The sequence below is a fragment of the Lampris incognitus genome, chromosome 10 (assembly GCF_029633865.1).
Source record: "Lampris incognitus isolate fLamInc1 chromosome 10, fLamInc1.hap2, whole genome shotgun sequence".
NCBI classification, from domain to species: Eukaryota; Metazoa; Chordata; class Actinopteri; order Lampriformes; family Lampridae; genus Lampris; species Lampris incognitus.
This window is the reverse complement of record NC_079220.1, coordinates 1,116,963-1,144,415: the sequence shown is the minus strand read 5'-3', so window position 1 is coordinate 1,144,415 and position 27,453 is coordinate 1,116,963. Positions and strand designations below refer to the sequence as shown.

The 27,453-nt window shown below is 46.5% G+C and overlaps 1 protein-coding gene across 1 annotated transcript in view; it reads left to right on the top strand.

Annotated features, from left to right (window-relative positions):
* Positions 1 to 27,453, top strand: part of LOC130119133 (integrin alpha-3-like) — a 143,917-nt gene that overhangs the window by 13,381 nt on the left and 103,083 nt on the right. The window contains exons 3-5 of the mRNA XM_056287550.1: positions 3,425 to 3,516; positions 21,783 to 21,919; positions 23,630 to 23,639. Of these exons, the coding sequence (XP_056143525.1) occupies positions 3,425 to 3,516; positions 21,783 to 21,919; positions 23,630 to 23,639 (239 nt within the window). The remainder of the gene's footprint in view (positions 1 to 3,424; positions 3,517 to 21,782; positions 21,920 to 23,629; positions 23,640 to 27,453) is intronic.

Sequence of the window (27,453 nt, the reverse complement as noted above, 5' to 3'; positions counted from 1 at the left end):
GAGGTGATAGAGATATAGAACGATGATGGTGATGGAGAGGTGATAGAGACATCTAATGATGATGATAGAGAGGTGATAGAGATAAAGAACGATATTGGATGATGGAGATGTGATAGAGCTATAGGATGATGGATGATGGGGAGGTGATAGAGAACTAGTATGATGATGATGATGGAGAGGTGATGGAGATATAAAACGATGATTGAGAGGTGATGGCGATATAGAATGAATGTGATGATGGAGAGTTCATAGAGATATAGAATGATGATGGATGGCAGAGAAGTGACACAGAGGGACAGAAAGATGTTTAACCGAGAAGTGACCAGTGTTGAGCAAGTTACTTTCAAAATACAATACGTTACATATTACTAGTTAATTTCGTTTGAAAGTAGTGTTACTTTACAAGACTACTGTCTCTGTAGAATAATGTTACTGATTACACTACTTTTGCGACACTTTCACCAAAATAACAAGAGAAGTACATAAATCAGCATTATAAAATGGAAGAGGGTAGTCAAGTCAGGTCTAATTTATTTGTAAAACCCATTATCACAAATTACACATGTGCCTGAGGGGGCTTTACAGCAACACAACATCCTGCTCTTCGACCCTCACATCGGATAAGGAGCAACTCCCTAAAACCTTTAACGGGGAGAAACAACAGGAAGAAGCCTCAGGGAGAGCACCAGAGGAGGATCTCTCTCCCAAGACGCACAACGTGCCATGATGTTGTGTTTACACAATTTAAACAACACAACACTGAGAGATAACAGAGTTATAATGGAATTATAACATATATGCAGAATATGAGCCAAGCGAGCACCATCACCATGCCATGGAGGCCTGGCAGGAGGACAGACTGCACATGCGCACAGGGGAGACTCCCATCACACCATTCACACACACGGGAGGAGACACAGGGAAGACAGTCACACGTCTGAGTGAGAGAAGGATACAGCATTGAAACAGGATTTGGATTTATAAGATTACGTTTTTTAGATTAGCGATATGTGTTTTCAGGTATTAGTTCCAACATGTCTGGGTACAGCCACTGTTTCAGACCACTACCACCCAGGCGTTGCGGTATTTACAGGCGTTGGACAGCGGCCATTTTAAATTGTTTGACAAAGAGTATTGTAACGATCACGGTTGTGTAGACTCGCGAGCCCGTTGGCTAACGGGTCGGACCCTTTAGTCGACTGGTTAGCACAGTCACCTGTTGTGCGGGCGATCCAGTTCCCATCTCGGCTGCGGCGGATTCCCGGCGGCCTCCTGAATCCGCTGCAATATTAAAGTTGTTAAAATGTTAATTTTGTTGTCAGTTAGTTTCCTAACAGACATACTAACATATGTAATGCATTAATATCTCCATTGGGTATTTATCTTGACACAATATAACGTTTAAGAACTGCCCGTCATTTTGACTGCCCGTGGTCGTTTTAGGTAGGAGTGAAATCCCGGTCGTTGTAGTGTTAATAACACATCATCCTCATCAGTTCCATAACCTATGGAGCACAGCTGATGCCTCAACAGGTTGAGTCACCATTGTGTGTCAGTAGGGGGAGTACCTGGTGGTCCCTATCTCCTCTCCAGGTATGGATGGCCGTTGGTTCACAGAGGAACTCATCCACCCTTTGACAGGTTTTGTTTTTAGTCCTGCTGGGTGTTCACACACCCCACTCACAACAATCCAAGGGTTGAAGTGGGGGTGCCGGTTTAGTCGCCGACGACCCGATGGTTGCAGTTTAACGTCATACACAGGACCTGTGTGATCATGTGTTCTCGTAAAATGGGGAGCGTCTTGAATCATGAAGCACGTATCGAACGATTTTGAATTCGATCCAGTATCGTCCCACCCTTAATCTTGACAGAATATAGAGTTTAAAAACCGGCGGTTATTTTGACCGCCCATGGTCATTTTAGGTAGGAGTGAGATCCCGGTCATTCTATTGCTAAAGAGAAGTGACAGAGACACAAAATGATCATAGATGATGGCGAAATGAAAAAGAGGTAGAATGATGATGGATTGTACAGAAGTGATAGAAAGAGAGACAGTGACGATGGAGGATAGAGAAGTGACAAAAATAGAATGTTGATGGAGGATAGAGAAGTGGCAAAAATAGAATGGTGATGGAGGATAGAGAAGTGGCAAAAATAGAATGGTGATGGAGGATAGAGAAGTGACAAAAATAGAATGAGGATGGAGGATAGAGAAGTGGCAAAAATAGAATGAGGATGGAGGATAGAGGAGTGAGAGATAGAATGATGATGGAGGATAGAGAAGTGAGAGATATATGATGATGGATGATAGAGGAGTGAGAGATAGAATGAGGATGGATGATAGAGGAGTGAGCGATAGAATGATGATGGAGGATTGAGAAGAGAGAGATAGAATGAGGATGGAGGATAAAAAAGTGCGAGATAGAATGAGGACGAAGGATAGAGAAGAGAGAGATAGAATGAGGATGAGGATAGAGAAGAGAGAGATAGAATGAGGATGAGGATAGAGAAGTGTGAGATAGAATGAGGATGCAGGATAGAGAAGTGAGAAATAGAATGAGGATGGATAAAGAGATAGAATGAGGATGGAGGATAGAGGAGTGAGAGATAGAATGAGGATGGAGGGTAGAGAAGAGAGAGATAGAATGAGGATGAGGATAGAGAAGTGTGAGATAGAATGAGGATGCAGGATAGAGAAGTGAGAGATAGAATGAGGATGGAGGATAGAGGAGTGAGAGATAGAATGAGGATGGAGGGTAGAGAAGAGAGAGATAGAATGAGGATGAGGATAGAGGAGTGAGAGATAGAATGAGGATGGAGGATAGAGGAGTGAGAGATAGAATGAGGATGGAGGGTAGAGAAGAGAGAGATAGAATGAGGATGAGGATAGAGAAGTGTGAGATAGAATGAGGATGCAGGATAGAGGAGTGAGAGGTAGAATGAAGATGGAGGATAGAGGAGTGAGAGGTAGAATGAAGATGGAGGGTAGAGGAATGAGAAATAGAATGAGGATGGATAAATGGGCTGCATTTATATGGCCCTTTTCTAGTCTGCCGACCCCTCGAAGCTCTTCACAGTGTACACCTCACATCCACCCATTCACACACACATTCACACACTGATGGCGGAGGCTGCCATGCAAGGTGCCAACCTGCTCATCAGGGCCAGTTAGGGGTTCAGTGTCTTGCTCAAAGACACTTTGATACACTCTCTGTGGAGCCAGGGATCAAACCAGCAACCTTCCAAATATTGAACGACCTACTCTACCTCCTGAGCCATGCTGCCCCACAATGGATGATAGCAGTGATCGAGAACTAGATTAATGATGATGTAGCGAATGATAGAGAGATAGAATGATGAATAATGATAGAGAACTGACAGAGATAACACCAAACTGTATTTCCTGTATCTATTTTTTTTTCAGATAGCGACTTGGATGAAAATCAGGACCTGGTTGAGGACATGTGGTTGGGAGTCTCAGTAGCCAGTCAGAAGCAGCCTGGCGGGAGGGTCCTGGCGAGTCTCTCTTTTCATTGTCTGGCTGATCTATTTTCCCTAGAATCATAAATCATCATATCAGAATGCATGATTACTGCTGGCTAGCTTTGGTCTGGTCGTCTTGTCTGGGGTGGTCTGGTCTTATCTGGTTCGGTCTGGTCTTGTCTTTTCTAGTCTGGTCTGGTTTGACAGTATCTGGTTTCATATGATCTGGTCTGTCCTGGTCTGGTTTAGTTTGGTCTGGTTTGATCTGGCCTTGTCTGGTTTGGTTTAGTTTGGTCTGGTCTAGTCTATTCTAGTCTGTTGTGGCTTGGTTTGGTATGGTCAGGTCTTGTATGTTTTGGTCTGTTCTGCTCTGGCTTGGTTTGGTTTGGTCTGGTCTGTTTTGTCCTTGTTGGGTCTGGTCTGGTGTGTTTTTGCTCTGTCTGGTCTGGTTTTTCTGGTTTAGTTTGGTTTTGGTCTTGTCTCGTATGGTCTGGCTTGGTTTTTTTCTGGTCTGGTCAAGTCTGGCTTGGTCCAGTCTGATCTGGTCTTGTTTAGTTTGGTCTGATTTGCCTTGGTCTGCTCTCATATGGTTTGGTCTCATTTGGTTTGTTCCGCTTTGGCATGGTATGGTCTGTTCTGGCTTGGTCTGGTTTGATCTGATCTAGTTTCATGTGATCTGGTCTGTTCTGGTGTTGTTTGGTCTGGTTTAGTTTGGTTTGGTTTGGTCTGTTCTGGCTTGCTTTGGCCTGGGTTGGATCTGGTGTAGTCTGGTCATGTCTGGCTTGGTCTGTTCTGGTCTTTGTTCCCGTCCACACTACAGTGCAGACCCTTTTGCTCTTGCCCTCCGCTTTGCTCTTTGACTTTCCAAATTTTCCTACTTTTTTGTTGCTTTTTGCTACTTCTGGTTGAGCAGCACTTAACAACGAGATTATCTGTGGAAGTGACCAGGGTTTTCACGAAGTTTTCAGAACTCATCCTTCACAGAGAAGAGGCTGTGTGTCCATAGCACTGAGGCTGACACACAATGAGTCCCGCTGCCCTTGGGAACCAGACTGGCTTTTCTTTGTGGAGACCGTTTTCCCTTCTGGTTGTGGAATGTGAGGAATCAATGTAGATAAATTGACGTTTGAGGCACTGGAAAACATGAACTACACGGGGGCTTCAAAAGACGTAAGACGGAAAGACGTCTGAGGGTGGTGACATTCACTTAGGGGGGGACAACCCATTGACAGATGAAATAATGTCTCTTGAATAGCAGGAAATAACTTGACAACTTGACAGAATCAAGTGGAAGACAGATGTACAGCACAAGAGGAGAGGCCTGGAATAACAGCAAACAGTGATCCTATTCAGGGAGGGCATCAGAATCAGAATGCTTTATTTATCCCTGAGGGGAAATTGGGTCCTATTACAGACAGTCACGCTCTAGTGAAGAAAAGATGACAAGATACAAGATAACAAGAAAATAGAAATAAGAAAAAAGAAATCATAGAAACAGAAGATAACATAAGAAATAGAAATAAGAATAAAATATGTAAACATATGTGCGCCATGCTCCAGCACATAACACCCTATCTATACTGTATTACTGCAGCATGAAAGAAGCCGCACAAACAAACACCGACAGGGTAACGCAAGTGGGAGGGCATGTCAGATGACCATTGACTCAGAGTGTCTGACAGTCTGAGTCTGAGGGAGGAGATGTAAAGTCTGATGGCCACACGCAGGAATGACCTCCTGTGGCGCTCTGTGGTGCTTTTTAGCAGAATGAGTCTATTACTAAAAGTACTCCTGTGCCCAATCAGCGGGTCATGGAGTGTGTGGGAGACATTGTCCATGATGCCACATAACTTCAACAGCATCCTCCTCTCAGAAACCGCCGCCAGAGTCCAGCTCCAGCCCCACAGCGTCACCGGCCTTGTGGATCAGTTTATTGAGCCTGTTTGCATCCGCTACCCTCAACCTGCTGCCCCAACACACAACAGCAAACAGGAGAGCACTGCCACCACAGACTCACACCACATCCTGAGCATCGTCTGGCAGATGTTGAAGGACCTCAGCCCCCTCAAACAGTAGAGACGGCTCTGTCCCTTCTTGTAGAGGGCATCAGTCAGTGTTCTTGGCCCAGTCCAGTTTATTGTCTATATACACCCCCAGGTACTTGTGGTATTCCCCAGTGTCCACACCAACCCCGTGGATGGAAACAGGGGTAACTGGTGTCATGTCCCTCCTCAGGTCAACAGCCAGCTCCTTTGTCTTAGTCACATTGAGCTGCAGATTGTTCCGCTCACACCACGTGACAACGTTTCCCACCACAGCCCTGTACTCAGCCTCCTCGCCCTTACTGATGCATCCGATTATAGCAGAGTCATCAGAGAACTTCTGAAGATGGCAGGACTCTGTGAGGTAGCTGAAGTCCGTGGTGTAGAGGTTGAAAAGGAAGGGAGACAGGACCGTCCCCTGCAGAGCTCCAGTGTTGCTGACCACTCTATCTGACACACAGTGTTGCAAGCGCACATACTGTGGTCTACCAGTAAGGTAGTCAACATCCAGGACACAAGGGGGGCATCTATGGGCTGCTATGGAGAGAGTGTGTGCCAGACTGTCTGAATGGAAATGGCTGCTACCTCAGCTTTCCTGTAGGGGAAGGGTCCTGATCATCAATAAGATTCAAGATTATTTATTTGTTACATGCACAAACTGATAGTCTTACCTCCACCAAGGGGCTTGACTGACGGAATTCAGAGGGTAGTTGTGGATTTCTTCTGGTCAGGACAGCACTGGCTGAGATTAGCGATACTGTACCTGCCGGGACAGGAGGGAGGACAGGTCCTAGTAGACATTGAGTCACAGATCACAGCCTTCAGACTGCAGACAGCTCAGAGACTGCTTTACAGCTTTGGCCTGCTATGGGCAGATGCTGCCTCTTTGTTGCTAAGCAGGGCTGGATGCCCAGGCTATGACAAACACTTGTTCCTGCTTCAGCCTCAGTACATGGATTTAACTGGTTTGACACCTGTTTACCAGTCTGTCTTACAGGCGGGGCAGGTTTTAATGTTCCACTGGGAAGCTGTGATGACACCAGGGATGTGGCTCTTTCAGGAGCCCTTGTTTGGAAACAGTTTCATCACCTCTCAGGTTTTGTCTTCATTTAGGCTGTGATCCAGACTGAGAGAGGCTGACTGTGTTAAGCTGGGTCATCTCATGAAGACATCCATCACCCACCTAGCTGAATTGCTCGACATCAGGTCCAATAGACTGCTGCTCAGGCTGGTGGAGGAGGTCTGTGCTTCCCTGCCAGAAGCCCTCGGAGCGTTTGCTGAAGATTGTGCTCTATCTCACCAATGGGTATGAGTATGTCTTTCCCTCCCAGGCTGTCTCTCCTGCTGTGGGACAGTGGCAAGTTAAGGAGGACATCCCCCTGTCTCTAAAGACCCTAGAGTTGGGAGACTTTGAGACTCTAGAGAAAAAACCCTCCCTGGCAGGGGTGAAGGTGTTGAGGTGGACTGAGTTTTATGGTGTGGGATTGTCCCTGAGGGGTTTTTGGTGGTCCCTGTACAAACCTCCCATTAAAAAATGGACAGGTGACCTCGAGTGGAGGATGGTACATGGGGCCATAGCTACAAACAGGTATCTGGTGCACCTCAATCCTGGCACAGGGGATGGCTGTCCTTTCTGCTTGCAGACAGAAACAATATACCATCCGTTATCCAGTGTCCCAGACTGGTCAGACTATTCAGCCCACTACAGACATGGTTTCACTACAGACATGGTTTCGCTACAGACATGGTTTCACTACAGACATGGTTTTGATACAGACATGGTTTCACTACAGACATGGTTTCACTACAGACATGGTTTCCCTACAGACATGGTTTCGCTACAGACATGGTTTCACTACAGACATGGTTTCCCTACAGACATGGTTTCACTACAGACATGGTTTCCCTACAGACATGGTTTCACTACAGACATGGTTTCACTACAGACATGGTTTTGATACAGACATGGTTTCACTACAGACATGGTTTCCCTACAGACATGGTTTCAGGGCTTAGGAGAAAGACTTTCTTTTGGTCTTCTTATCTATCCACACTGCTGTGCAGAGAACACATCTGTACACACATTAGTGGATTTCTTTTCAGGACTGGCCACATCAGCTGTTTGGAAAACAAGGAAAACCATGTGAGGGGCGAGGGGTCAGAAGACGTGGTTCTGATGCCGGCTGGGCTGCAGGCAGCTCGGCTCAGAGTAGTTTGGTTTTTACAGACTGGCAGAAAGACAGAGGTTTGTGTGAACACCTGGGGCGTGCAGGATGTGCTGTTTTCAGTCCGGCAGAATTCTGGTTCTGAAGATGTGAGGGGTTTAGTAGTAATTGTTGATGACGATACTCTCTGAACTTAACTTGGCTCAGTGATGGAAGTGATTTCTCTTTGTTCATATTGTTCATCTTGCTAAAACATGTCAAGTGTTCTTTTGTCAAATAATTTTGTTAAGATTGTTGTTGAACTTGTTTAAAAGTGTGTTGAATAAAAACTGGTTTTAAAAGTCAAAATAAATCCTCTCTCTCTCTGTCTTTCTCATTCTCTCTCTCTCCCTCTCTCTCTCTCTCTCTGAGTGGATGGGGTGTGACTGAGTGAGCGGAGTGTGTGAGTGTTTCTTGTGGCCTTTACAGAGTGTGTGAGTGTTTCTTGTGACCTTTACAGAGTGTGTGAATGTTTCTTGTGACCTTTACAGAGTGTGTGAGTGTTTCTTGTGACCTTTACAGAGTGTGTGAATGTTTCTTGTGACCTTTACGGAGTGTGTGAGTGTTTCTTGTGACCTTTATGGAGTGTGTGAGTGTTTCTTGTGGCCTTTACAGAGTGTGTGAGTGTTTCTTGTGACCTTTAGGGAGTGTGTGAATGTTTCTTGTGACCTTTACAGAGTGTGTGAGTGTTTCTTGTGACCTTTACAGAGTGTGTGAGTGTTTCTTGTGACCTTTACAGGGTGTGTGAGTGTTTCTTGTGACCTTTACGGAGTGTGTGAGTGTTTCTTGTGACCTTTACGGAGTGTGTGAGTGTTTCTTGTGACCTTTACGGAGTGTGTGAGTGTTTCTTGTGACCTTTACAGAGTGTGTGTGTTTCTTGTGACCTTTACAGAGTGTGTGAATGTTTCTTGTGACCTTTACGGAGTGTGTGAGTGTTTCTTTTGACCTTTACGGAGTGTGTGAGTGTTTCTTGTGACCTTTACAGAGTGTGTGAGTGTTTCTTGTGACCTTTAGGGAGTGTGTGAGTGTTTCTTGTGACCTTTACGGAGTGTGTGTGTTTCAAACTTTTTTCTATCTTTGTCTTTTTTGTAAATGTTGTAAATAGTGTGTAATGTACTGTTTGTTTGTTGGTTTGGTGTGTAGATAGGGAGTTTTTAGGGGTATGTGTGTGTGTGTGTGTGTGTTTGTAGTCGGCCAGCATTTGCTGTCACCAGCTAGTCACCGGCATGGATCTGTCCAAACTGACCAGGAAGCACGGCATTAAGATCACGCCGGCTTTCTCTTGTTCAGTGGAGGACTGCTGTCTGGCCGTGGGGCAGGTTGTGGGCTTTCTCTTGTTCAGTGGAGGACTGCTCTCTAGCCTTGGGGCAGGTTGTGGGCTTTCTCTTGTTCAGTGGAGGACTGCTCTCTGGTCTTGGGGCAGGTTGTGGGCTTTCTCTTGTTCAGTGGAGGACTGCTCTCTGGCCGTGGGGCAGTTTGTGGGCTTTCTCTTGTTCAGTGGAGGACTGCTGTTTGGCCGTGGGGCAGGTTGTGGGCTTTCTCTTGTTCAGTGGAGGACTACTCTCTGGCCGTGGGGCAGGTTGTGGGCTTTCTCTTGTTCAGTGGAGGAGTGTTCTCTAGCCGTGGGGCAGGTTGTGGGCTTTCTCTTGTTCAGTGGAGGACTGCTGTCTGGCCGTGGGGCAGGTTGTGGGCTTTCTCTTGTTCAGTGGAGGACTGCTGTCTGGTCTTGGGGCAGGTTGTGGGCTTTCTCTTGTTCAGTGGAGGACTGCTGTCTGGCCGTGGGGCAGGTTGTGGGCTTTCTCTTGTTCAGTGGAGGATTCCTCTAGGGTCTTGGGGCAGGTTGTGGGCTTTCTCTTGTTCAGTGGAGGACTGCTGTCTGGCCGTGGGGCAGTTTGTGGGCTTTCTCTTGTTCAGTGGAGGACTGCTGTCTGGCCGTGGGGCAGGTTGTGGGCTTTCTCTTGTTCAGTGGAGGACTGCTCTCTGGTCTTGGGGCAGGTTGTGAGCTTTCTCTTGTTCAGTGGAGGACTGCTGTCTGGTCGTGGGGCAGGTTGTGGGCTTTCTCTTGTTCAGTGGAGGACTGCTGTCTGGCCGTGGGGCAGGTTGTGGGCTTTCTCTTAATCAGTGGAGGACTGCTGTCTGGCCGTGGGGCAGGTTGTGGGCTTTCTCTTGTTCAGTGGAGGACTGCTCTCTGGTCTTGGGGCAGGTTGTGGGCTTTCTCTTGTTCAGTGGAGGACTGCTCTCTGGTCTTGGGGCAGGTTGTGGGCTTTCTCTTGTTCAGTGGAGGACTGCTCTCTGGTCTTGGGGCAGGTTGTGGGCTTTCTCTTGTTCAGTGGAGGACTGCTCTCTGGTCTTGGGGCAGGTTGTGGGCTTTCTCTTGTTCAGTGGAAGACTGCTCTCTGGTCTTGGGGCAGGTTGTGGGCTTTCTCTTGTTCAGTGGAGGACTGCTCTCTGGTCTTGGGGCAGGTTGTGGGCTTTCTCTTGTTCAGTGGAGGACTGCTCTCTGGTCTTGGGGCAGGTTGTGGGCTTTCTCTTGTTCAGTGGAGGACTGCTCTCTGGTCTTGGGGCAGGTTGTGGGCTTTCTCTTGTTCAGTGGAGGACTGCTCTCTAGCCGTGGGGCAGGTTGTGGGCTTTCTCTTGTTCAGTGGAGGATTCCTCTAGGGTCTTGGGGCAGGTTGTGGGCTTTCTCTTGTTCAGTGGAGGACTGCTCTCTGGCCGTGGGGCAGGTTGTGGGCTTTCTCTTGTTCAGTGGAGGATTCCTCTAGGGTCTTGGGGCAGGTTGTGGGCTTTCTCTTGTTCAGTGGAGGACTGCCCTCTGGCCGTGGGGCAGGTTGTGGGCTTTCTCTTGTTCAGTGGAGGACTGCTCTCTGGTCGTGGGGCAGGTTGTGGGCTTTCTCTTGTTCAGTGGAGGACTGCCCTCTGGTCGTGGGGCAGGTTGTGGGCTTTCTCTTGTTCAGTGGAGGACTGCTGTCTGGCCGTGGGGCAGGTTGTGGGCTTTCTCTTGTTCAGTGGAGGACTGCTCTCTGGTCTTGGGGCAGGTTGTGGGCTTTCTCTTGTTCAGTGGAGGACTGCCCTCTGGCCGTGGGGCAGGTTGTGGGCTTTCTCTTGTTCAGTGGAGGACTGCCCTCTGGCCGTGGGGCAGGTTGTGGGCTTTCTCTTGTTCAGTGGAGGACTGCCCTCTGGTCGTGGGGCAGGTTGTGGGCTTTCTCTTGTTCAGTGGAGGACTGCTGTCTGGCCGTGGGGCAGGTTGTGGGCTTTCTCTTGTTCAGTGGAGGACTGCTCTCTGGTCTTGGGGCAGGTTGTGGGCTTTCTCTTGTTCAGTGGAGGACTGCTCTCTGGTCGTGGGGCAGGTTGTGGGCTTTCTCTTGTTCAGTGGAGGACTGCTCTCTGGTCTTGGGGCAGGTTGTGAGCTTTCTCTTGTTCAGTGGAGGACTGCTCTCTGGTCTTGGGGCAGGTTGTGAGCTTTCTCTTGTTCAGTGGAGGACTGCCCTCTGGCCGTGGGGCAGGTTGCGGGCTTTCTCTTGTTCAGTGGAGGATTCCTCTAGGGTCTTGGGGCAGGTTGTGGGCTTTCTCTTGTTCAGTGGAGGACTGCTCTCTGGCCTTGGGGCAGGTTGTGGGCTTTCTCTTGTTCAGTGGAGGACTGCCCTCTGGTCGTGGGGCAGGTTGTGGGCTTTCTCTTGTTCAGTGGAGGACTGCTGTCTGGCCGTGGGGCACGTTGTGGGCTTTCTCTTGTTCAGTGGAGGACTGCCCTCTGGTCGTGGGGCAGGTTGTGGGCTTTCTCTTGTTCAGTGGAGGACTGCCCTCTGGTCATGGGGCAGGTTGTGGCACATTGCGAATGTGTCATTCATTTATTCATGACGGCGATTTAACACCAGTTCACTTCAATAAAGATAACTACACGTGCTATTCTTGGCATGACCATCAAGGCGTGGCGGCGCTGCCGTGCAAATCAAGCTCCACTCATGTTTACACGTTAACTCAAAGATTCGTAGAAAAAAATATAAACGTTGGAGGCTGAGGCCTTAGCATTTTATTTTTGCACTTAGCATCAATAGCCATGTCAAAAAGAAACATGGCAGTTTAATGAAATTTGGTTTCACTAAGGAGTCGTGTTCTAGTGATGTTAGCATGACCGAGTCCCCTGCTGCAAGCCCTGGGACCGCTGGAATAACTACCCTGCTTTAGCGCGCCACTTCAAAACTGCAAGCCAGGATGCATCTCGCAATGACGCCGAGAGGAAGAAATTCCTGGCGCTTACAAACACCTCACTAACTCTGGGTTTTTACTTGGTCTGGCTTGCATGACGGACATACCCCGTCAGGTACAGGACCTGTCACTGAAATGTCAGCAAAGAGACATCACTCTAGTGCAGGGGTCAGGAACCTTTTTGACTGGGAGAGCCATAAAAGCCAAATATTTCTAAATATATTTCATTGAGAACCATATAGTATTTTTAACGTATAATAAATTAAATATGTCTTACTTTTAATGCGACTTCTGGTGCTGCATGGTTTTGCTGATGGCCTTGTAGTCTGGTTCATACGTGGTGAGGTTGAGCTTCATGCAGGCGTTGAGGCTTCCATCAGTTAAACGTGAGCGTAGGTTGGTCTTAATGTTCCTCATATGCGAGAATGACTGCTCACATGCATATGTAGAGCCAAACATGGTCAATACAGCAATACTCACACGCTGCATTGTGTGGTATGTCACAGGAAGCTCGTTCCAAGTTTTAAGAATCAGCTGGTCTTCAGGTTGAAGATTTTTAATTTCTGTCCACTTGTGTTCCCTCGCCAGCTCTGCTCGCTGTCGCGCAAGACTTTCCAACTCTCCATTAAGTGACTTGAACTTACTCATCCACATGTCTGATGCCTTCAGGTCAGCAACTTCCAGCTCAAAGTCTCCGATAGAGACCCCGGGGATGCATGTCAGGTCGATTTTGTCCACTGCACACTCATGTGGATGAGTGATGAACTTGAAAAGACCAGTGCGCACACGAAATTCTCCAAAACGTGCTTTGAATGACTGCAGGAGATTGGACGTAAAGCCAGCTAGCTGCTGGAGATCCAGATGTTGAGTGGAGTCACTTGCTAAGCATGCATCTCTAAATTGTTGCAGTCTTTCAAAGTGCAGAAGACGACCTGTTTCAATGTCCCTGAGAAAGACTTCCAGCTTGCTTTCAAATGCAAACACTGCTTGTTGAAGGGATGAGATTGTATTTCCAGTACGTTGCATTTTCACATTGAGCTGGTTCAGATGGCCAGTTATGTCCACGAGATAGTGAAACTGCAGGAGCCAGTCAGTGTTGTCTAGCTCAGGATGCTTGACGCCTTTCAGTTCAAGAAAAGTCCGGATTTCACTCAGGCAAGCTGCAAAACGGCTGAGCACCTTCCCCCTTGACAACCAACGCACGTTGCTGTGTAAAAGCAGACCGGGATAATGATTCCCAACTTCTTCTAACAGAGCTTTAAACTGGCGATCATTTAAAGCTCGGGCAACAATAAAGTTGACCACTCGAATGACCAGCGACATCACCTCACCAAGCTCCTGGCCACACGTCTGAGCGCAAAGCGCCTCCTGGTGCAGGATGCAATGAAAACTTAGGATGGCTCTCTTTTCATGTTCACGGAGAAGCGCTACAAATCCTTTGTTCTTCCCCAACATACAGGGTGCACCATCAGTACAGACAGAAATAAGTTTATCCATCGGTAGTTTTTTTTCTTTAGCAAACTCCATGAAAGACATGAATAAATCCTCTCCTCTTGTTGTCCCTTTCATTGGCAAAACAGCCAAGCTTTCCTCACGCAGTGTGTCACCTGCAGCATACCTGGCAATGATACTGCACTGAGATAGATGGCTAACGTCTGTTGACTCATCTAACGCGAGAGAAAAGTATGTCCCGGCGTTTATGTCCTTCATTTGTGTTTCCTCGACTTGATTTGCCATCATGATGCTACGATCGTGCACAGTTCTTGCTGACAGGGGCATGTCTTTTATTCGTTTAATTATCTTGTCTTTATTTGGGAAGTCATCAAACAGTTCATTGGCCACATCAAGCATGAATGTTTTGGCATACTCGCCATCTGTGAATGACTTTCCATTCCTTACTATTGCCAAAGCCCCCGCAAAGCTAGCGGAATTCCCGTCACCTTGCTTGGTCCACACACGTGGTTGCTGCTGACTCGTCTGCACTCTCCGCTGTAGCTCCTCGCATGCCCTTTTCCTGCTGCTGGCCCCCGCTGGAGATTTCCATGCAAATGAAGCATGGTGCGTATCGAAGTGCCGCTTTATATTTGACCGTTTCATCGATGCAATTTTATCATTGCATATTAGACATACCGCAGATCCTGCTCTCTCCACAAATGCAAATTCCTCTGTCCACGCAGCCTGGAATGCACGGTAATCATCGTCTTTTTTTCTTTTCGCCATCTTTTCCGTTACAAGGGTTGAAGCGGATAAACTAGTTGGCTATCTGATAAAATTGATTTCTTCACCTTTACAATGACCCGGACATGCTGGCGAGCCATTGGTTCCCGACCCGACCCACGGGTGACCCGTGACCCGTGAAATTTATCTTCAAAACTAATTTCTGTTTACTTTAAAATTACAAGTATTATTAAGAAATATCACAAGTATTTTAAAATCAGTTCCAAACTGATTTTTTTGAAAAAAAAAAATTTTCAACTCAAAATTGTCTGGGAGCCATATGCCGTCACCGGAAGAGCCATATATGGCTCGCGAGCCATAGGTTCCCGACCGCTGCTCTAGTGGATGCCAGTCACCACATTCTGCAGCTTATTGATATACTGAAAGCAACGGAAGCGAGGGGAGGTAAATCCACACAGAAGGCTGAACAGCGTACGTCCCCTGGAGCTGTTTAGAGCTGTTCAACTAGTTAAGGGCACTGGCAAGATTAACCGAAATCAGTTTTATCAATCTGATCGACAATCTCACAAGGCAAATGCCAGAATCAGACCTCCTACAGATGCTGAAACCCCTGGACAAGAACTTTTGGCCACAGGATCGGAATGCTTTGATTCTGTATGGAGAAAATAAGTACAGGCACTTGCCAAAATGTTTGGAGAACAAGCCAGATAGGCGGTCGAGGAGTTACTACCAGACAGAGCACCAGGCAAAACGTTGGAAAAGCTTTGTACAGCGAGTAGAACATACCTTCCCATTTCAGCTGAGTGTAAGAGGGGATTTTCCTCCCATCAATGATACTGACAGCAAGACCCGCAATAGGTTGCATGAAAACAGTCTCTCATTGCTCCTTTTTCTGGATATTAATGGACCCCCGTTGGAGAGTTTTGACCCAATGCCCTTTATCACATCTTGGATTAAGGCAGGTCATCGCCCGTCCACTTCATGTATTTCTGGGCGAACAGCAAAGGCAGCTGACCCCAGGCCTCTGTGGTCCATTCTGTATGAAGGTAAGGCATGTTATTCCCAATGTGTTGTGGCTGGGTTGCTATAGGTCTACGTGACCCTCGATGTCTTAATTGAACGGAGGAATTATGGTGTTCTTCTGTAGCCTGTGACGGGTAACTTTAACTGTTGATGATGTACTCGATTGTAGGCAGCCTGATGTGCTTTGTTTATAGCCTATTTTTATAGAGGGAGTATAAGAGTATACATTTATTTAGCCTATACAAGGTGCTGGCATAAAGCAAGTAGGCCATACACTTGCAGCTGTTGCATCTTTGTAAGTCTTCTTTTTGAGGCACGCGCAAGCGCCCCGCCCCCATCAGTGAAAACATTTTTTCAAAAAGTGGGCTCCCCCAAAGGCCATGCTATACTTTGAACACTGGGCGGCTGCAAAACGAAAGGAAGACTGTGAAAGTGGATGTGCTGCAGCGGATGTAGTGTTGAGAGGAAGTGAAAGTGAGATGAAAGATGAGGCCTTAAGAGTGACACAACTGAAAAGGAAATCTAAAAGTAACAGTGGAAATGCACAGGCAGAGAAAGGGATAGCAAGTAAGACGAGAAGAAAGAGAGTAGCAAAACATATAGACACAGTCTGGATCCAGTATGGAGGAGGACTCTGCTATTGGTAGGGAGGGTGACTCTTCTGACTGTGATGTGGCTGCTAGCCGCAGAACCAAAGGAGCTTACAGTGTTAGTAATGTCAAACTGTTCTTACAGAAAACTAAGAACTTGAAGGGAGTAATAATTGAGAATCACTCCTCTGACAAAGAGCTGTTCACTAACTCTACAAAGGTGCAGATGAGCAGCAGAGGGACGGGAGGTTTCACTGACCAGGAGGTGTATAGACTGAAGAGAATTGTTCAGAGAATCAGACAAGAGTTAGATAATGGAGATGATGATGAATAAGATCTTACACCCTGGATTTAAGTCAGCGTTGTTGTTATATGTGCTTTTAATATTTTGTGCAATGAGTCACTTTAACATCAGCACGCTGAAAATTAACTGGGCAAGAGATGCAGCAAAAAGGTCTCTACTGTACGAGCTGATGAGCCTCAAAAGAACTGATGTGATGTTTCTACAGGTGACTCACAGGGATTGTTTTAATGAGTCTGACTGGAAGAGAGAATGGGATGGAGAGGTGGTGCTGAGTCATAAGAGCACAACGAGTGGTGGAGTGGGCATTCTCTTCTCCAAGAACTTTGCACCAGTGTAATTTGAAGTAGAGCAGGTGGTGGAGGGCAGACTGGTGGTAGTGAGGGCAACTTTCCAACATTTTAATATCGTTTTGATGACTGTGTATGCGTCTACAGTAGGACCCGACAGAGTAAAATTTTTACAAGTTCTAAGCGCCGTTTTAAGTAAAATAAATGTTGAGGATTTTTTATTTCTAGGAGGAGATTTTAATTGTACCGAAAATGATTGTATTGACAGAAATCCCTTAGAACCTCATGGTGCATCACAGCATGCACTGAGACAACTACTGGAAACAGGATTTAGTAGATGTGTGGAGGAGGATGGATGGTGATAAAAGACAATACACTTGGGCTCACACTAGGGAGAATTTAATATCCTTAGCTAGGTTAGACCGGTTTCATTGTGTTAAACATCATTTTAACATTTTTAAATGGTGCAGAATGGTACCTGTTGGCTTTACTGACCACTGTCTGGTCACCTGTAATGTCTCAATCACCAATTTAAAGCCTAAAAGTTCATACTGGCATTTTAACACAGCGTTACTATGTGATGCTAATTTTAAGGATGTGTTTAATTTTTTTGGAGAGGTTTTAAGAGCAGAAAATAAGATTTTACATCTCTGAAACAGTGGTGGGATTGTGGGAAAATAGAGATAAAACAGCTCTGTCAGCAGTACACTCTCACTCTCACACGGGACATTATCAGATCTATGTGAGATCTAAAGACTGAAATTGTGGAACTGCAGAGTTCAACAGAATCCACCGGAAAAAGAGATTATATTGAAGATCTCAAGTCTAAAAGTTCTGCTCTTACAGACCTACTGGGCACTAAGGCTCAGGAGGCGCTGGTCCGGTCACGTTTCAGAGTTCAGCGCTGATGGATGCACCGTCCAAGTTTTTCTTTGGCCTGGAGAAGAAGAATGGGCAAAGCAAGTGTATTCATGCTCTGCGTTCTGCTAGAGGACAAGAACTTAGAGACTCTAATGCAATACGGAGGCAAGCAGTGTGTTTTTACTCAGAGCTTTACAGCAGTGAGTATGCAGAAGACAAAGAACTGCTTAGATACTTTTATGAAAATTTGCCCAAAGTCCCGGAAGAAATCAATGCTGAGTTTGGAGGACCACTGGTTCTGCAAGAACTTTTCACAGCCCTGCATGGGATGGAAGGGGGAAAGGCCCCCGGCACTGATGGGATTCCAGTGGAGTTTTATAAAGAGTTCTGGAAGGAGATGGCTGGAGATCTTTTAAAAGTTTTTAATGAGAGTTTTAAAGACATGTCGCTACTGCTAAGCTGCAGGAGAGCAGTCGTTACTCTCTTACCAAAGAAAAGAGATCTACAGGAGATTAAAAACTGGCGTCCTGTGTCTCTTTTCTGTACAGATTATAAAATCCTTTTCAAAGTGCTGGCAAACAGACTGAGAGAGGCAAAAGACTTCACCAAGATCAGACGTATTGTGTGCCTGGTAGGTCCATTCTGGACCATGTGTCCTTAATTCAAGATATCTTGGAAATCTCTAGTTCTTTGGGCTTTGACACTGGTTTAATTTCTCTGGACCAGGAAAAAGCTTTTGACTGGATTGAGCACCATTACTTCTGGAAGACTTTGGAGAATTTTGGTCTCGGCCCAGGACTCATAGCTATGATCAAGGTTTTGTACCAGGACATTGAGAGTGTACTGAAAATTAATGGCGGTCTAAGTGCCCCTTTTAAAGTGCATGGGGGGGGGGGGGTGACAGGGCTCTTCCTTCTCAGGGGTGTTGTATTCTTTGTCTATTGAACCCATGTTATATAAAGTAAGGGGTAGTATTGAAGAGCTGTTTTTAAAGGATTTTAACAAAATACATAGTTTATCAGCTTATGCAGATGATATTATTTTTGTCAAAAACCTGGAAGAGATCAAAAAACTGGAGGGCATTGTTAAAGATTTTGGAGCCATATCAGCTGCAAAGGTCAATTGGGAAAAGAGTGAAGCACTGGCAGTGGGGAGTTGGAGGGGTGGGCTACCCACTATGTCACGGGGGTTGACATGGAAGAAGCATGGTTTTGAATATCTGGAGGTGTACCTTGGCAATGAGACCATAGCTCAGAAGACCTGGGTGGGCGTGGTAGAGAGAATAGAAGGAAGGTTAAACGAATGGAAATGGCTGAAGCCACAAATGTCCTTTCGAGGCAGGGCACTAGTCATTAAACACCTGATTGCTTCTGCTCTGTGGCATATGTTGGCCTGCATGGAGCCACATAAAGGCCTAACACAAAAAATACAAGCCATCTTTGTGGATTTTTTTTCTGGGACAAGTTACATTGGGTGCCCCAGAGTGTGTTGTTCTTACCAAAAGAGGAGGGAGGACAAGGTCTAGTACACATAGAAAGCAGAGTAGCTACTTTCAGATTACAGTTTGTACAGAGATATCTTACAGGTCTAAAAGATGTTGTTTGGAGAGATTTGACAAGCAGCATCTTGAGGAGGACAGCTGGTCTGGGCTTAGAAACTGCATTGTTTTTAATGGATTTAAGTTTTTTAAAAGTATGTGAATTACCTCCTTTTTATCAGGCACTTTTCAAGACATGGAATTTATTCAGATGGAAGAGACTGGAACCTACAAGCTCTTTGCACTGGCTATTGGAAGAGCCTCTTATTAATGGGGCCAGAATGGATGTTGAGGACAACACAACACCGGGTCTAACCAGCATGCTATGCACCACTGGAGTGGTCACTCTGAATAGAATAGTGGATATAGCTGGTCCTGGACTGCCCGACACCCAGGCTGTGGCTTCTCTTCTCGGGCAGAGATCTATTCAACAGACCAGGGACATTTTAAATATGTGGATTGAGAGACTGACGGAGGAGGAGTTAATGATGCTGCAGGAGTACAGTGGTGGAATGGACACTCCTAATGATAATGATCCCTTTCCGGAGCTGGGTTTTTTTTTCCAAATCTGGATGGAGTCTCAGGACCTCTATTAAATGTAATGGACCGCATATATGTGAACTTGTACACAGTTAAAGGAAACACTGTATGCAATTGTTACGTGAAAGCTCTGAACAAATGTAAACTGGGTGGGAGAGTTGACACAGTGTGGAGGCAAGAACTAGATGTGGGCAGTGAGGTGAAACCAGTATGGAGGGTTTTATATAAACCACCTCTCAAGAAAAGGACTGGTGATTTACAAAGGAGAATTCTCCATGGTGCCATTGCAGTGAATAGTTTTATCTCTGTGATCAACCCCAGAGTTTCACGTGAATGTCCATTTTGTGATGAAGTGGAAACTGTCTTTCATTTTTTTTTATAGATGCAAAAGACTCTGCAACCCTTTTTATACACTGAAGACTGCTTTTAGACTCTTTGGTGAATGGTGGTCTAAGATAGTCTTCATTCTGGGAGTTGGCTACAAAAACCTGACACCTCCAAGTGGCAACTACTTAATCTGGCAGTAGGGGAGGCCAAACTGTCCATCTACAGTAGCAGGAAGAACAGAGCGGAGAACAGGCCAGGGCAGGAATTACTTCCTGTTCGCATCTACAGTAGCAGGAAGAACAGAGTGGAGAACGGGACAGGGCAGGAAGTACTTCCTGTTTTTCATCTACAGTAGCAGGAAGAACAGAGTGGAGAACAGGCCAGGGCAGGAAGTACTTCCTGTTTCCATCTACAGTAGCAGGAAGAACAGAGTGGAGAACGGGACAGGGCAGGAAGTACTTCCTGTTTTCCATCTACAGTAGCAGGAAGAACAGAGTGGAGAACGGGACAGGGCAGGAAGTACTTCCTGTTTTTCATCTACAGTAGCAGGAAGAACAGAGCGGAGAACAGGCCAGGGCAGGAAGTACTTCCTGTTTCCATCTACAGTAGCAGGAAAAACAGAGTGGAGAACAGGCCAGGGCAGGAATTACTTCCTGTTTCCATCTACAGTAGCAGGAAGAACAGAGTGGAGAACGGGACAGGGCAGGAAGTACTTCCTGTTTTTCATCTACAGTAGCAGGAAGAACAGAGTGGAGAACAGGCCAGGGCAGGAAGTACTTCCTGTTTCCATCTACAGTAGCAGGAAGAACAGAGTGGAGAACGGGACAGGGCAGGAAGTACTTCCTGTTTTCCATCTACAGTAGCAGGAAGAACAGAGTGGAGAACGGGACAGGGCAGGAAGTACTTCCTGTTTTTCATCTACAGTAGCAGGAAGAACAGAGCGGAGAACAGGCCAGGGCAGGAAGTACTTCCTGTTTCCATCTACAGTAGCAGGAAAAACAGAGTGGAGAACAGGCCAGGGCAGGAATTACTTCCTGTTTCCATCTACAGTAGCAGGAAGAACAGAGTGGAGAACGGGACAGGGCAGGAAGTACTTCCTGTTTTTCATCTACAGTAGCAGGAAGAACAGAGTGGAGAACAGGCCAGGGCAGGAAGTACTTCCTGTTTCCATCTATAGTAGCAGGAAGAACAGAGTGGAGAACGGGACAGGGCAGGAAGTACTTCCTGTTTTCCATCTACAGTAGCAGGAAGAACAGAGTGGAGAACGGGACAGGGCAGGAAGTACTTCCTGTTTTTCATCTACAGTAGCAGGAAGAACAGAGCGGAGAACAGGCCAGGGCAGGAACTACTTCCTGTTTCCATCTACAGTAGCAGGAAAAACAGAGTGGAGAACAGGCCAGGGCAGGAATTACTTCCTGTTTCCATCTACAGTAGCAGGAAGAACAGAGTGGAGAACGGGACAGGGCAGGAAGTACTTCCTGTTTTTCATCTACAGTAGCAGGAAGAACAGAGTGGAGAACGGGCCAGGGCAGGAAGTACTTCCTGTTTCCATCTACAGTAGCAGGAAAAACAGAGTGGAGAACAGGCCAGGGCAGGAAGTACTTCCTGTTTCCATCTACAGTAGCAGGAAGAACAGAGTGGAGAACAGGCCAGGGCAGGAAGTACCTCCTGTTTCCATCTACAGTAGCAGGAAGAACAGAGTGGAGAACGGGACAGGGCAGGAAGTACTTCCTGTTTCCATCTACAGTAGCAGGAACAACAGGGTGGAGAACAGGCCAGGGCAGGAAGTACTTCCTGTTCCCATCTCGTTGGTGAAAGCCAGAGTCTGGGTTGATTTTACATTTTTTAAAGGAATGAGTAACATAGGTGATTTTATCAAAAAGTGGTGCTATAATGATGCAATTTGTTCTGTGGCTGGTGAAGAATTAATATTTAATACCATTTTTAAGTAAGTGATGAAATTGTTCCCTTAACTGTGCTGTACAGTATTTTTTTGCCATGGAATTTTTTCCCGTCTTTTTAATAAATGCTTTTGAAAATCTCAAATATCTCTCTCTCTCTCTGTCTGTCTGTCTGTCTGTCTGTCTGTCTGTCTGTCTGTCTGTCTCTCTCTCTCTCTCTCTCTCTCTCTCTCTCTCTCTCTCTCTCTCTCTCTCTCTCTCTCTCTCTCTCTCTCTCTCTATCTATGTCTCTCGCCCCGTAGGCCTGTGGTCACAGGTTTGTGAAGTTCTATGGTTCATTCAGATTGAGACAAATGATTGGCAGGTGTTATATCCGTGGTAACAACCTGCAGTACGACCCGGATGACCTACACTGGCAGAACCCGAACCAGTTCTGCAGGTAGGCACGTGCATGTGGGTGTGTGTTTGTGTGTGTGTGTGTGTGTGTGTGTGTGTGTGTGTGTGTGTGTGTGTGTGTGTGTGTGTGTGTGTGTGTGTGATTATTGAAATCTTAATTCAGTTTTGTCAAACCCACAGAATTTGAGATGCACGGAATTACACAACAATAAACAGCTGTGAACAACCCACACACACACACACACACACACAGATCACTGACTTTAAGTGTCATCACATGGATTGAAAATTGATTGTATGAAGTTGAGAAATCAGCCCTCAGTTGACAAAGCAGAACAAACCACTAAATGCAGAGGTTTACGGTTTTCACCATGATGTTGCCTCGGGCATCACGTTCCCCCCAGAGAAACCTGCAGTTGATAGGTGGAGAGAAAGTCCCACCCCCTAGTGATGACTGACAGATGACTGACAGAGCAGTTAGCTTTAGTAGGACCTTTGGCTTTTGGTGTAAATACATAGTCAGACTTTGAACTTTTCCCCTGAATAGATTAACATCTGACAGACTTCCAACTCATGGAGGCAGAGTTCTGGCATGTTGGATCAGTGTTGCTCCAAAACAAAAGCAAAGGTGCAGGATAACATGAGCAATGGGAAACTAGTAAACCAATCAGGAAGATAAAGGTGTGTTGTATGTAAACACTTGGTTTGAAAATTCAGTATCTGATATATCTGCTCTCATCTCAGCTCTTCTCATCATCAGCCACTTCCGCTTCTGGTGTGGGAAGATGGCGGTGCAAATTCCTGTTTGCGTCACCCAGTACCAGTGTGGGAAGATGGCAGCATGAATTAACGTTTGCAGTGGCCTCACCCAGTACTATCCGTGCAGTGTCTTTGTCCACGTCTGCATCTAAGTTTGTCTTCGTTTGATGGCTGGGAGAGCTGGTGCTGGATTGGCTGGGAGAGCTTGGTCTGCGGCATCCTGTGGGCCCAGGACCACGGCCCTGCCTGGAGCTGTGCCAAAGAAGTAACACTGAGCGCAGTCTGACAGGATGTGGAAGCAGGGCAGGCTAAGCTAACTGCTAGCCCATGCAGACCGGCGGTTCCGATAACACAGAGAGCGGTCTGGCGGTGGCCATGCCTGGCCTTGACTGTGTTTTTAATATCATTGTGTGGAGTGCGGGGAGGTGTGTTGAAGGTGTCTGGCTGGGAGAGCTAGCGTTGCAACGACTGAGGGAGCCTGGTCTGCTACATCCTATGGGCCTAAGGACCATGGCCCTGATCAGAGCTGCATCCGAAGAGGAAACACCAAGGACGGTCTGACAGGATGCAGAAACGGGGCAGGCTAAGCTAACTGCTAGCCCATGCAGACCAGCAGTTCCGACAGTCATCCTGGCTGGTGTTCATTCTCCTGCACAGTGATTTATTTTTCTTTAGATATAGTATGTGTTTGGATATATGTGTTCTTGTAGTTATTGTAGTTTTTGGATGTGTTTTTGTCTTTGTGTTGCACTGCTGTGGGCTGGGGGAAACAATGTTTCATTTCATTTCATGTCTGTGAATGTTCTCATTCATCCAGGTCATGGTTATCCAAAGGAGTTGAATCAAGTGCAACTGGACTTGCTATATATCTGTGAAGACGTTTCGCCTCTCATCCAAGAGGCTTCCTCAGTTCATGCCTTTCTGACTAGACCAAGCTAGTCTGACTGGCTGCTGATGAGACTCAGTTATTTATCCTCTTTGGAGTCGTTATCAGAGCTAATGATGTGCATGGCTCTTTGTGATCCGATGTTAAGCAGCGACGGTCGTTGGGGGTGTTAGTTTCGACTTCATTATTCAGTGGTCATGGGAGTCGTTGGAGCCGTTAGTGACCGACTGTTGTTCTTGGAGGCTAGGCTTCTTGAGTCTCCTGGGTAGAGATGAAAGGACGGCATTGTAAGTGGGAGATAGGTGGTGTCGCAGACCTCCTCCTCGGTTGAGGGATGGTTTTTCCAGTTTCACATAGATGGCTTCCTTCACCCCTCTTTCAAACCATCTATCTTCTCTGTCCAAAATGTGTACGTTGCTGTCCTGGAAGGAGTGTGTCTTCTCCTTTAGGTGTAGATAGACTGCTGAGTTTGGCCTTCTGTGTTGGGCCATCCGTTTGTGTAGTGGTTGTTTGGTTTCTCCTATGTATAGGTCTGTGCAATCCTCATTGCATTGTACAGCATACACCAGATTGCTTTTCCGGGTGTGTGGTACACGGTCTTTGGGATGAACCAGTCTTTGTCGGAGTGTGTTGCTGGGTTTGAAGTATACCGGGATGCGGTGTTTGTTAAAAATTCTCCTGAGTTTCTCGGAGACCCCAGGAACATACGGGATGACTGTGCTATTGCTTCTGTTCCTTTTCTCCTCGTCGCTCACCCGGTTGGTCTTTTTGGAACGTGTTGCAGTTTTCACAAAGGTCCAACTGGGGTAGCCGCAGGTTTTTAAAGCTCCCCTCAGGTGTTTGTGTTCTTCTCGTTGGGCCTGAGTGCTGCTGGGCACATTGTCAGCTCTGTGTTGCAGAGTTCTGATGATGCTCAGTTTGTGTTCCAGAGGGTGGTGTGAGTTGAAAAGTAGATATTGGTCTGTGTGTGTAGGTTTCTTGTAAACCCCAATGTGGAGGCTCCTGTCTTCCCCAATGTGGACGTCACAGTCCAAGAAGGGCAAACTGTTGTTCTTTACGTCTTCCCTTGTGAACTTAATGTTCTTGTCCACTGAGTTGATGTGTTTGGTAAATGCTTGCACCTCTTGTGTTTGGATTTTGACCCATGTGTCGTCCACATATCTGAACCAGTGGTTCGGAGGTGTTCCTCTGAAGGAGTTCAGGGCCCTGTGTTCTACCTCTTCCATATATAAGTTGGCCACAATGGGCGATACCGGTGAGCCCATTGCACAGCCGTGTTTCTGTCTGTAAAACTGGCCCCTGTATTGGAAATATGTAGTGTTCAGGCAAAGGTCCAGTAGTTGGCAAATCTGGTCTGGGCTGAGGTTGGTCCTATTGTGGAGGGTGTCGTCCCGTAGCAAGCGTTACCTGACAGTTTCCAAAGTCTCCATAGTTGGGATGCAGGTGAATAACGTAACGAGGTCACGTTGTAGGATACCATGGTTTCATTCGGTTCCAGTTTTACGCCTTGGACCTTGTGCACAAAGTCAATGGAGTTTTGGATATGGTGAGGTGTTTCGCCCACTAAAGGGGTCAAGATGTTGGCTATATGTTTGGCAATGTTGTACGTGACCGAGTTTATGCTGCTGATGATGGGCCTGAGGGGGGTTCCATCTTTATGGATCTTAGGGGGTCCATATATGCATGGAATGTTATCTTGATGGTAGAGACGGTGGTATTGTATCCGATCAATGGTTCCTCCTTTCTTTAGTTTCTGTAGGTACTCTATTATTCTCCTCTTGTAACCACTAGTTGGATCGCGTCTCAGAGGTTCATCATAGGTGTCGGTGTTGCTGAGTAATGACGTGATCTTGGCGTGGTAGTCTGTTGTGTTGAGGATAACCGTGCATCTCTCCTTATCTGCTGGAAGGATAGTGATGTTTTCGTCCTTGCTCAGGGCTGTCACGGCTTTCCTTTCCTCCATGGTTGGGTTGGAAGGAGGGAGTTTCGCATTGGACCGAGCTGCTGATACCTTTAACCTAAGCTGTTCTGCCTCGGTTTCCGTTAGATTGTTTTTCCTTATGGCTGATTCTGTGGATGTGATGAGGTCAACTATAGGTAGTTGTTTGGGTGTCATGGCGAAGTTCAGTCCTTTGGCTAAGACCTCCTTCTCTGATTGGGTAAGTACCTTGTCCGACAGATTCTTGATCCATCTGTCCTGCGTTCTGTTTTGTGTGGGATGTTCTGTCCTTTGTCTCCAGGTAAGTATATCTGCATGGCTAGTGTTGTTGGTTCGTCGCTGTAAGTTTTGAAACTTCCTTGTCTGCCTTTCTTTGGTTTTGTGGTGTTGAGATAGTTGGGCTTTCCTGGTGAAATCAGTGATCCTCTCCAAGACTGCACCAGGCAAGTGAGATGTTATTTGCTGAAGTAGTTGGTCAGATTTCTCCTTCAGCCCTTCAATAGTGAAATGGACCTGTCTCACTCTTTCATTCAGGAGTTGATTCTGTGCCTTCTCTATGATTCTGTCTGCTCTATGTCCTTTCATTGTGGTACACAGGTGCAGGCTAGTGGGTATGAGCCTGTGTTGTCTGCATCTCAGATTGAATCGCAAGTGGTTTCTGTAGTCTGCAATCTTCCGAGACATCCTTTCATATTCCCTCACCATTTTAAGGGTGTCAGACCCAAATTGTTCCACAACGTGTCTGTGAATATTCTCATTCATCCAGGTCATGGTTATCCAAAGGAATTGAATCGAGTGCAACTGGACTTGGTATATATCCGTGAAGACGTTTCACCTCTCATCCAAGAGGCTTCATCAGTTCGTGCCTTTCTGACTAGACCAAGCTAGTCTGACTGGCTGCTGATGAAACTCAGATATTTACCCTCTTTGGAGTCGTTATCAGGGCTAATGATGTCCATGGCTCTTTGTGTTCCGATGTGTAGCAACGCCCGTCGTTATCAGAGCTATTGATGTGCATGGCACTTTGTGATCCGATGTTAAGCAGCGACGGTCGTTGGGGGTGTTAGTTTCGACTTCGTTAGTGCTCCATTCAGTGGTCATGAGTCGTTGCAGCCGTTAGTGACCGACTGTTCTTGGAGGCTAGGCTTCTTGAGTCTCCTGGGTAGAGATGAAAGGACGGCATTGCAAGTGGGAGATAGGTGATGTCGCAGACCTCCTCCTCGGTTGACGGATGGTTTTTCCAGTTTCACATAGATGGCTTCCTTCACCCCTCTTTCAAACCATCTATCTTCTCTGTCCAAAATGTGTACGCTGCTGTCCTCGAAGGAGTGTGTCTTCTCCTTTAGGTGTAGATAGACTGCTGAGTCTTGTCCTGAGGAGTGTGGCCTTCTGTGTTGGGCCATCCGTTTGTGTAGTGGTTGTTTGGTTTCTCCTATGTATAGGTCAGTGCAATCCTCATTGCATTGTACAGCATACACCAGATTGCTTTTCCGGGTGTGTGGTACACGGTCTTTGGGATGAACCAGTCTTTGTCGGAGTGTGTTGCTGGGTTTGAAGTATACCGGGATGCGGTGTTTGTTGAAAATTCTCCCGAGTTTCTCGGAGACCCCAGAAACAATAGAAACAATAACTCTGAACAATAGCTCTGATAACGACGGGCGTTGCTACACATCGGAACACAAACAGCCATGGACATCATTAGCTCTGATAACGACTCCAAAGAGCAAAAATATCTGAGTTTCATGAGCAGCCAGTTAGACTAGCTTGGTCTAGTCAGAAAGGCACGAACTGATGAAGCCTCTTGGATGAGAGGTGTAATGTCTTCACAGATATATACCAAGTCCAGTTGCACTTGATTCAATTCCTTTGGATATTTCATTTCATGTGCACAGGTGCATGGAATGAAATGACAGATAAAGTGTTTCTGATTCTGATTCTCCGGGGTCGGGTTGCAGTGGTAGCAAGCCAAGTAGGGCACTCTTCCAGATGCCCC